General features: G+C 37.5%; 1 protein-coding gene across 1 annotated transcript in view; it reads left to right on the top strand.

The window, feature by feature from the left end:
- The window catches only part of LOC107730541 (carnitine O-acetyltransferase-like), a 22,068-nt gene extending 13,082 nt beyond the window's left edge, over positions 1-8,986 (top strand). Inside the window, exons 9-14 of the mRNA XM_016541396.1 lie at positions 594-694; positions 953-1,072; positions 2,271-2,349; positions 2,468-2,530; positions 2,611-2,748; positions 7,893-8,986. Of these exons, the coding sequence (XP_016396882.1) occupies positions 594-694; positions 953-1,072; positions 2,271-2,349; positions 2,468-2,530; positions 2,611-2,748; positions 7,893-8,096 (705 nt within the window). The 3' untranslated portion in view covers positions 8,097-8,986. The remainder of the gene's footprint in view (positions 1-593; positions 695-952; positions 1,073-2,270; positions 2,350-2,467; positions 2,531-2,610; positions 2,749-7,892) is intronic.
- Positions 8,987-11,706: the final 2,720 nt, after the last annotated feature.

Raw genomic sequence — 11,706 nt, 5'->3', positions numbered from 1 at the left:
CCCTGTCAAGGACAAAGCTAACCAGCAAAACTTGATATCAAAAGCATCCTAAATGTTACATGTGTTGTAGTGAGTAAACCTTCTTGTTATTGCTGTTTCAAATATCCCACCATAATCTGTAGTCTGAGCCTGTCAAGGGCTAATGGCAATGGCAGATACGTTACTAGTTAGTTAATTTTTTTGTTTGCCAAATAACCCTGTGTATGTGTCTGCCCCCGCAACCCCCAACTCCCGGAAAAAAGTTCAGGCTCAGGATTTTTTTTGCTTTAACCCCTGTGTATTGTTGTTGTTGTTATTATTATCATATTGTATTTCCATTTCCACAATTTTGTATCAAGTAAATATTGCTGTTGCAGTAATTTATGCTGTGAGTGTCATCCACACAAATTGCCGAACCTAATATTCAGACATGAGCTTATTTTTTTGTTGGCTTGGAACTGAATTCAGTAACGAGTAAACCATGATTAATCTCGCTTAAGTACTTTAATCAGTTTCAGGTTTTCTTCATTTCCATTGTTAACCTATTTGTTTTTCCCCCTGTATCTGTTTATTTGTTTTTTACTTAATTATTTTCCCCTCTGTTCTGTGTTCAGTTTGTTGTTGGTGAGGATGGGTCTTGGGGTCTCTTGTATGAACATGCGACAGCTGAAGGTCCACCTATAGCCACGTTGTTGGATCATGTACTAGATTACTGGTATTTACAAACCTAATAATCATGCCTTAAGGCAAACTCTTCTGTGCATTTCTAATCTCCGCATTGTTTTGTCTGGCAGCATCTCACTAGCCAAATGTTTTTGTTTAATGGTGTCGCTCCTACAATGTTTTTGATGAATCCTTGTCTGTTGGAGGTTTGTGAGGAGAGGTGCACATGCACAGACTCTTGGCTAGTGAGATGCTGGCCTAAAAAGAGTGTAGTGTGGTAACAGTGATTGGCCATGTTTTTCTCTGTTAGTAAGAAACCGGACCGAATGCGAGCTCCTTTGATTCCTCTGCCCATGCCCAAGAAACTCTACTTCTACATCAATTCTGAGATCAAATGGGATCTAGAGATGGCCAAGCAGAACCTGGATATGTGAGTTCAAATGCCACTGTCACTGTTTTGGGCTCTTTTGGTTGGTTTTGAGGTCAGACACACCACTGCAATCTGGTTTAGCTGCAGAGGCTTAGCTGTGCTAGCTGGGGGGTTGGCCAAATGTAGCATTGCAGTAGTCCAGTCTTGAGCTCACAGGAGCTTGGACCAGTAGCTGTCAGTCTAAATTTACTAAAGTTATGATAGGATTATCGCAATACAGTACTTAACGTCTCCTAGTAGTATTGTGGTACCACTCATATTGCTATCGCAGGGCTATTCTGTTGCATTTACAGTTTACAGCAGTGTTGCCAACTTTACTTCATCTAGTTTGTGAGACTTGCCAGTACGGCCCCATGAGCGCGAGGTCCTCCTTGTCTAGTCCCATTTACACTTTCTGCATCTTCTCTGTTTTCTCTGTTTTCAATATGTGCTAGTATAATGTTTTTGCTCCATGTACATCTGCGTTAGATGGATGTTTCTGGACATTATGGCACTCGCATCAAGTTAACAGTTCATGTTTGAAAAACACACAGCACTGTGTTAGGTTCTTCCAATGTGTCAGAAAAACCAAAAACGTTGGATCCAGTCTCTTTACCAGATCCCGTCAGAAGACATCTGCTTTTTCTGGTATCCCAATGCAGTTAACAGAGAAAACCGATATTAAATGGCATAATTTAAGTACAACACAGATGTAGCCTATGTTTGGTCTGTTTCATGGCGCACACACATTAGCTTGCTATTAACCCACATGAAAAAAATACTATAGTAATTTATAGTAAATACTATAGTGTTTTTGAGCCATGCTATAGTAAAGTACTTGAATAATTTGTTGTGGTAATTCTATAGTTGCTGCTGAGGTAATATAACAACTATAGTAATATAAACAAATTACTTTACCCAATACTTAGGGCTGTCAACATTTTTTTCGAATTTTAGGTCTGCGTCAGCCGTCAGGCAGCCTTATCAGTGGCGCACGAAATGCGACGACAATGTAAGTGTCATTGCATTTTAATGCTTTTGTTAATCTATCCAGTTGAACCCACTAGATGCGGTGCTGCTATGTTGTTCATTCAATATATTGCAGAAAACGAGAGCATCAGTGTGGCGAAGATGTTGTTTACGGCGAAACCTTAACTTCCAGCGCTTTGGAAAAGATTTTGTCAAACTGCTCAAGCTGAGTCCAAACTCCTTCATCCAGGTGGCGATTCAGCTGGCCTACTACCGGTGAGGCTTGTAGAAAACGCTCTGGCATCATCCAGAAACGACAGATGATAAAAGTGAATTTTCTGCCACCAGATAGGCTCCAAACACCGAAATTGGTTTATGAAATGTCACATTCATAAGCAACGCTGATCATTAAATGTGTGTGTGTGTGTTTGTTGGCATGTGTTTTAGAGAGAAGCCAAGGTGCAGCTGCTGAGAGAGGCTGTTGATGCGTACAGCATCCTCACAGAGCAGGTGAGTAACATGGACACTTCTGACTCTCTGCCCAGATCCGTATTTATGTTGACTGCATAATGAGTGTCATTTTTGATCAGTCGCTGATGGGGCAGGGTATAGACCGCCACTTGCTGGGTCTTAAACTTCAAGCCATCGAGGAGGGACTGAGCGTGCCCCGAATCTTCATGGACACGGCCTATGGACTTGCCACTCACTGGAAACTCCGAACAGGACAGGTAACTTTGTTACATTCAAACAAAAGCTGTCTTAAAGGGGTCAAGAACGGAGAAACAAAAATTCCCTTGATCTTTTGCCATTGTACTATAAAACATCCTGTAAGTGTCAGAACTCAAAACTTTCTTGTTAGTCTAAAAAGCTTATATTGAAGGCAGTCTGCCAAAAAGACAGCTTGTGGAATGTTCTACTCTGTAATGTAATAGTGTGGATAAGCCGTCTGTTAAACAGATCGTTTGATATGAGTACTTATGCGTTTTTGACCGAAATCACAGCATCTGTGAGGAATGTAGGCTGTCAATCATACACAGCTATTAGCCAATCACAGCAGTGGCATTTACTTCAGAGTCTACAATCCTCCACGCCTATTCAAACAGAGCGTTCTGATGAGGGGTTAAAAACAGGACATAACACACCTTATTATTTCTAAATGATGTTTTATGATGTAAAAATCTTGATAACATTAAGTAGACCTCAGATTAGGGATGTGCAACAGCCATCGAGACCGAGTACTCGAGTACTCTGCCGTGATAGTGACGATCGATCATGAAAACGATGATCGTGGAATTGTTTTTTCCTGATTATTCCTGATTGGTTATAGCAGCGCTTTGGGCGGCACCCTGAGCTCTGATTGTTTAGCTGGCCACAGCATGGGTCAAAAGACGTCAGAAGAGAGAGAAGCATGGCTTCGATGTCACGTAGTGATGTCTGGGTTAGCTTTACATATCTGATTAATCTAATATAGGATGTGTTGGGATAGTAACATTTATTAACTTGCTGAATGTGCTGCATATTACCAGAGTTTTGTTTCATGCTCAAATGCAATGCCCGATATTGACTGCGTTATTTGAGATGGTCATATTACTTTTACATGTTTCTTTTTTAAAAATACTGATGTATTAATGTACTAATACTGATGTACTGAGCAGTGCCTTTTTCGTCATATTTGTTCAACAGTAGGCATACTTCAATTAAAATTGTTTTCGTACCTCGTATGGCTTAGAAAACGCACAGGCGATTTCAGGAATTACTTGATAATGTAGATGAAAATATAGCACAAATCTGCCATAAACAGCATTATAATGAGAACTTTATAGAATGTGAAATCTAGTAAATTCTGTCTGCTTTCCTTGCCTGTGTTTCAGCGTGCTATGTTATGCTCTCTCTCGCTCTCTCTCTCTCTCTCACTATAGAACATAATTTAAAGTTCAATGGCATTTGCATCCTTTTGTGCGTCTATGTTATGTATCTAAGTTATCTGATTAATATCATAGGAAGCATCATAGAACGGGTTTCAGTTTATTGGCATAAAGTCACTCAGCTTCACCTCAGGCAGCTATTCTCTTTTTTTAATAACATTGCTGCATCATAATCATAATCTAACAGTGTTCTAATCATGTGTTCATGTTTTCATAGACAGGTTTTCATGTCATATTTTTAACATTCATTTTCATAACAGTCTTCAGATATTTTCATTATCTCCATTACGGCCATGCCAGTACTCGATTACTCATTTTTGAAACCTATCGATGATCAAAATGAGAAATTGCCAAAAATACCTATCCCTACCTCAGAGAACAGTACAACATAAAACACAGAGGCAGTTCATGACCCCTTTAAGTTATTCTCAGATCATAACCATTTCGGCATGAATGTTAGCACCAAAATTATATAATAACAGTGCAAACATTTCATTCTTCTGGTTTGAAAGCCAAAACTGAAGGAACGTCACAGAATAGAAGATGCTTGGGAGTTGTAGGGTTCATGTCTCTTCACTTAGGGATGTAACGATATGAATATTGTGATATCTCGATAGCAAAAACTGTCTCGATATTATCGTGGTCAAATGACGATATGAAACGATAGAAAAAGTGTAGTTTTTAAAATATATTTAAACTTCTTGTTCTAACGTAAAAGGTCTTTAAAGTTGTGTTTTGGGCCATTATGTTCTGGCACAGTATCTGTCAAACGAACTGAAACTGAAAGCACAGTATGGCTTCATCCCTTCATCAAGTCTGTTTTCGTTGTGTGTTTTAAAGCGAAGCTGCACTTCGTTCAGACGATCAGCTCGTGATCTGGTGTCAGAACGGCTCGTTCACACTGAATGAATGCAGTCAACTTGTTTATTGCACTGCTGTGAGTTTAGCGTGCGTTTCAGAACACAACAGACACCAGTTAGGCTTTATTTTCACGGCAGATGATTACAGCGTTTCACTAGATTTGTAGTGAGACGCGTTTCATATTTGTTCAACAGTAGGCATACTTCAATTAAAATTGTTTTCGTACCTCGTATGGCTTAGAAAACGCACAGGCGATTTCAGGAATCACTTGATAATGTAGATGAAAATATAGCACAAATCTGCCATAAACAGCATTATAATGAGAACTTTATAGAATGTGAAATCTAGTAAATTCTGTCTGCTTTCCTTGCCTGTGTTTCAGCGTGCTATGTTATGCTCTCTCTCGCTCTCTCTCTCTCTCTCACTATAGAACGTAATTTAAAGTTCAATGGCATTTGCATCCTTTTGTGCGTCTATGTTATGTATCTAAGTTATCTGATTAATATCATAGGAAGTGTCATAGAACGGGCTTCAGGTTATTGGCATAAAGTCACTCAGCTTCACCTCAGGCAGCTATTCTCTTTTTTTAATAACATTGCTGCATCATAATCATAATCTAACAGTGTTCTAATCATGTGTTCATGTTTTCATAGACAGGTTTTCATGTCATATTTTTAACATTCATTTTCATAACAGTCTTCAGATATTTTCATTATCTCCATTACGGCCATGCCAGTACTCGATTACTCATTTTTGAAACCTATCGATGATCAAAATGAGAAATTGCCAAAAATACCTATCCCTACCTCAGAGAACAGTACAACATAAAACACAGAGGCAGTTCATGACCCCTTTAAGTTATTCTCAGATCATAACCATTTCGGCATGAATGTTAGCACCAAAATTATATAATAACAGTGCAAACATTTCATTCTTCTGGTTTGAAAGCCAAAACTGAAGGAACGTCACAGAATAGAAGATGCTTGGGAGTTGTAGGGTTCATGTCTCTTCACTTAGGGATGTAACGATATGAATATTGTGATATCTCGATAGCAAAAACTGTCTCGATATTATCGTGGTCAAATGACGATATGAAACGATAGAAAAAGTGTAGTTTTTAAAATATATTTAAACTTCTTGTTCTAACGTAAAAGGTCTTTAAAGTTGTGTTTTGGGCCATTATGTTCTGGCACAGTATCTGTCAAACGAACTGAAACTGAAAGCACAGTATGGCTTCATCCCTTCATCAAGTCTGTTTTCGTTGTGTGTTTTAAAGCGAAGCTGCACTTCGTTCAGACGATCAGCTCGTGATCTGGTGTCAGAACGGCTCGTTCACACTGAATGAATGCAGTCAACTTGTTTATTGCACTGCTGTGAGTTTAGCGTGCGTTTCAGAACACAACAGACACCAGTTAGGCTTTATTTTCACGGCAGATGATTACAGCGTTTCACTAGATTTGTAGTGAGACGCGTTTTTGTTTTTGTAAGCCTGTTTTCACTGAAGCTGGAGTTTTCCTTCAAAATAAAAGCTCTACTGCCGTTTCCGTCAAAATAAAAGCTTAAAAGTGCAGTATGAATTGCTGACAGCTAGCGGTTTAAATGCAGTCCAAATTCAAAATATCTCTTTCAAGTGTAGAAATTAGGAAAGAAGTATTGTAATTTCCCTACTGTAGTGTAAAGCAAAAATAATATACCTATGAAATATTAATTTTCATTTATTTTACAGTGCAATTGTTTTGCAATATATGGCTATTACCGTCGTTGTTATTATTATTATTATTATTATATTCTAATTTGTTTGGCTTATTAAAACACCAGTGTTCATGTAATTTAGACTGAGACAGTATATCACAAATAAAAAGAGGGTTGAGTCCCCTTTAAGACAAATTAAAAAAAATATATATACACATATATACACTGAACAAAATTATAAACGCAACACTTTTGTTTGGACATTTTCACTTTGGGGTGTACTCACTTTTGTGGCCAGTGGTTTAGACATTAATGGCTGTGTGTTGAGTTATTTTGAGGGGACAGCAAATTTACACTGTTATACAAGCTGTACACTCACTACTTTACATTGTAGCAAAGTGTCATTTCTTCAGTGTTGTCACATGAAAAGATATAATAAAATATTTACAAAAATGTGAGGGGTGTACTCACTTCTGTGAGATACTGTATGTATGTATATATGTATATGTGTGTGTATATTTGTGTGTGTGTATATATATGTATATATAAGACAAATGAAGAATTGGGGGGGGGTATTTTGTACATTTTAAAGTTTAATTATTCTATTTAATGCACTTTGAGCTTTCAAAATCAACAGCTCCAACACATGTTATTAACTAAGAAAACTTAAGTCAGAAAGTGAATTGACTTGTTGTACCTGACCTTTAAATACCATATCATGGACTTCATATCGTTTTTGATATCGTTACATCCCTCCTCTTAATTCATCCCCATCTTGGGTGCATTGCAGGTCTGTTGTGTTGTGGCTTGTTACCCTCTTCTCAGCATAGACTGTAAAAATGACAAATGAAGCCAAACTATCCCAGATATGGCAGCTGTCATCTGGCGTGGATGATGTTATTTGAAGCCAGAGTCTGCAAAGTAGTAAACCTGAAGTGGAGCCGTGGCATCAAGGTCTTATTAGATAAATGAACACTTCAACATACATCAGTGTGATGAGAACTACCTAAAATGACAGAAACCATATTTGGGAAAAATTTATTCATTCATAAAATGTCTAAAAAAACTATTCATTCATTCATTCATTCACTCATTCATTCACTCATTTATTCGCTCATTCATTCATTCACTCACTCATTCACTCACTCATATATTCATACATACTTTTGCTCAGGTCCCATTCGTTTACATGGAGAGGGTGAGGTGTTTGACCTATACTGCAGCCAGTATTGTTTTGGCTTCACTTTTCAGCATATGTGCGTCACATTTGCTTCCCACCCTCGGCCTTTCCAAAGCGTTCCACGCCCATTTAAATTGTTCAGTTTACACAGCAGGCCTAAACGTTGAGAAGATCATAAAGTTAAAAGCACTTGCATGTTGCATCTTCCTCACAGGTGCCCGCCAACACAGACAGTGTGATGTGTTTTGGACCGCTGGTTCCTGACGGCTATGCAGTCTGTTACAATCCACAGCAGGATCACGTCCATTTCTCCATCACTGCCTTCAACTGCTGTGAGGAAACCAACGCGGAGAAGCTGGCTCTCACATTGGAACGATCGCTTCATGATCTCCAGGAGTTATTTCAGCCCACAGTATAGCACCGTCTAGACATTCAGAAGTGGTTTTAACACTCTACTCCAGCATTGCGGCAGCTTCAGGAACACAGCCTTTAATATGTGGTGAACAGAATGTACTCCTGGAAGTGCCAGGCTTTGTTAAATGAATGGTCTTCATGGAAGCTTGCATGAAGTACAGCGCATTTGAACACCTGAGATGCAGATGTATGATGGACCATTTGCTAATAAGAAATACATCTCTATTTTTGGTATTTTAAGAACAGCAATGAAAGCTTAAACCAGTAATCTAATGTAATACCAAACTTAAAGGCGTTTAAAATATGAAATTATCTCATTTTGTGCATTTGGGTCCCTCTACAGCATGCATGAGTTTCAAATAAGTCTGATTTTGTGTGACCTGTTACATACCAGCAGTTTGACTTGATGTACACTTCTTCCTCATTAAATGTGGGCTTTGTCAGGAAGTGACCAAATATTTAACTCACACATTTATATATTTGTGTGAAATCACTGATTGTGTTACAAAATCAGTTATTGTTACTATTTAAATATATGGGAGATGTCTGTTGCTCATTATGTCCTGGAAAAAAAAAAAGTTTGTTTTCTGGTAATAAATTGAGTACAGTGGTAACAAATGGGTTTTCTTGTAGAAACCTTTGCCAGAGTTCTCCAAATGTCCCTCATTCTGTTTGACTATATAAAGCAGTTAGGTTGTTTTGTTCTCAAGAAAGTTGCAAACCATTTCATATGGAAGCAATTACCACTTTCTCACGAGCTATATCTTCTGTCCATAATCATGGCTCTAACCATAACCAAATACAATTATTAAACCCTTTCGATTATAAATGTTGTGCTAACTGGTTTTGGTTCAGTATTAATGTTGAAGTGCTACCTACTGCAGTATAGTATAGTCTTCCACATAATTAGCTTTTTTAGCTTTCGCTCGCTCACTGCTGGCTGGAAATGTGCAAATATACATTTCTCACAGTGAACGTTCTGCACCAATTGCTGTACAAAATCAGGGAGGACAAGGAGTAAGTGCTGCTAGCTTTGCCGAAATGGTTTCCGGACCTGTTACTGATGCTGTCAGGTCCTGCATGGCCTACTGCGTCGAGGAAAGCCCTAGTTTTGAGTGTCCTGGCATGCAGAGCTGGGTAGATTACTTGTAATCCGAAACTGTAATTTGTTGTTATGCCCATTTTTAACCCCCTGCCAAATGATTACCCCCCTCATTGAAATCACTACCTGATTGCCTAATCCTAACCTCTCCCCCACTCCTATCCCTAAACCTACGTTACTAGGGGGGTAATAATCTGGCGGGGGTCAGAACTCGGCACAACACCGTTACTGATTCCAAATTACATGACAAACATTGTAGTTAGTAACGTAATCCATTACAGTACACATTTCAGGTAATATAATCAAACTACTTTCGGACTACTTTTAGATTACTTTAGACATAACTTGTTTATCGCTTTGATTTAAATTGGACAATCTTGCCATATTGATATGATACAAAGTGTAAGAAAACATCCCATTTGTTGTAATTAACAATATTCAGTGCATTAAACATTACATTATGTGAAGGTTTCCCAAAGGTTTGTAAAAGTACTGCAGGGGGGTTGTGAGTTTAATGAAAAGCTAATAATTAAATTATAAAAAATTAAAATAACATTTTATTTGTTTACCTGCTTGTCATGTGACCATTAACCAACATCAGAGAACCATGAACATGCATACGGAGGAATATTCCTCCATACATGCAAATGTGATAATTATTCAAATATTTTTTTTGAAGATTTCATGGGAATCCAAGTAAATATATTAGGTGAAAGAGTTTCAGATTACCAAAAAGTTTGGAAATGCCTGCATTACGTGTAAATAAATAACATTAATTTGTGGATTTTAAAGTGTTTGAAAGTCTAACGACATAGTAATGGATTGTTAAATGAATGATAATTCAAATAAACATTAATGTGTTCATCAGTAGTTGATGCAGTGTTGAAATACTTCTTAAATCTGAAATGATTTTTGTAAATCCGTTGGTCAAATGCTGTGCAAATCCTGACTAATGACTATTGTGTGAATGTTCATAGTACTGGAAGACTTTTTAAGAGTATTTAAGCTGTAGGCTATTTTAGAAAGAAACATTTAAAAGATGAAAAAGAGGAATTAGGGAGAATCAATACATTCTGAATAATTTATTGTTATTGTGTGAATAATATGTAGGCATGTAATCAAATAAATTAATAACTGTAGTCTGATTACAAGTATTTTAAAATGTAATTTAATCTAATTACAAGCACTTAATTTGTGGAATCTGATTATGTAATGCAGATCACATGTGATCAGTTACTCCCAGCTCTCCCCTAGAGCCACGTCAGCCCCCTTAAAAGTGCTCTCGCTTAACATGGCACTTTAGCTCACGCTCTTGATAACTGAGTACAACTCCAATAACAGAAAAGTTGGGATGTTTTAAATGTAAATGCAATTAAATCAAGAATCTGTGATATGTTAATTCTCTAACTTTTATTTAATTGACTAAAGTACAAAGAAAATATGTCCAATGTTTTCACTGGCCACCTTCATTTTATTTTGTAAATATAAACAAATTTAGATTTTGATGAGTGCAACAGGAACAAACACACTCCTCACGCGTCTGTTCACAAATAAACTGTGCGCTCTTGTTAATGTTTAGGATATTTTAGCAAATAATTTGCTTTGCTTAATAATAAAATCTACAGTGCATTAATAGATACAGTCTAAATTGTCTAATCAATCTCTTGATTTTGTTGACATTTTTTGCTCCTCCTGTGGTAAACATCTTAGAAATCATACTAAGTGAAGTTTTTTTTTTTTTTTTTAGGAAAAATGCAGAAAGTCTAGTGTGAGGGGTAGGGTAAGGGGATAGAAATACAGTCGGTACAGTATATAAACCTGTATGTGAATGTCCCCATAAAACATGAAAACCCAATGTGTGTGTGTGTGTGTGTGTATGTAATTCAGATTTTTAAATGGCAGAGCTGGGTAGATTACTTACAAATTATAGTCTGTTACTGATTACAGATTACATGATGAAAACTGTAGCTAGTAACATAGGTTACTCATTTTAGACAATATAATCTGACTAGACTTGCATAATAACTTGCATAATTATTTTGTTTCATACATGGTCCAATCGCTTGAGAGGTGTCCACCTCAAATTCAGAAGCATGGTTTGCAAATGTATTTACATGACACTTGTGAATATAGTCAAAGCTAAATGTTATGACAACTGGGCAAGGATATGACGTAGCGAACGCTTGTGTTGATGTTCTAACCGGAAGCAACACAAACAGATGCATATCGGTCTAAATATGATAGAAGGAGCCGAGCGCACAGCGAAACTCACATACAGGAGCGCCCTTTGGATTACTTCTGACCGTATTGTTTTGATTTTATTGTAAACATTTTTATCTAAATAAGACGTGGTTTTGTTTGATTGTTATTGTTATGATGAAGGGTGCGTGTGTGTGGTCGCTGGTCGCGGTGTGTGTGTTGTGTGTGTGTGTCGCGTATAAACCGGTGATCATCATTCATGGGCTCTTCGACACCTCTGCGGATTTTATCAACCTTCACCGATTCATCAACC

The sequence above is a fragment of the Sinocyclocheilus rhinocerous genome, unplaced genomic scaffold, assembly GCF_001515625.1.
Source record: "Sinocyclocheilus rhinocerous isolate Xijiao unplaced genomic scaffold, SAMN03320098_v1.1 scaffold3354, whole genome shotgun sequence".
Taxonomy (NCBI): domain Eukaryota; kingdom Metazoa; phylum Chordata; class Actinopteri; order Cypriniformes; family Cyprinidae; genus Sinocyclocheilus; species Sinocyclocheilus rhinocerous.
The sequence above is the reverse complement of the archived record's forward strand: the minus strand, read 5'-3'. Positions and strand labels throughout refer to the sequence as shown.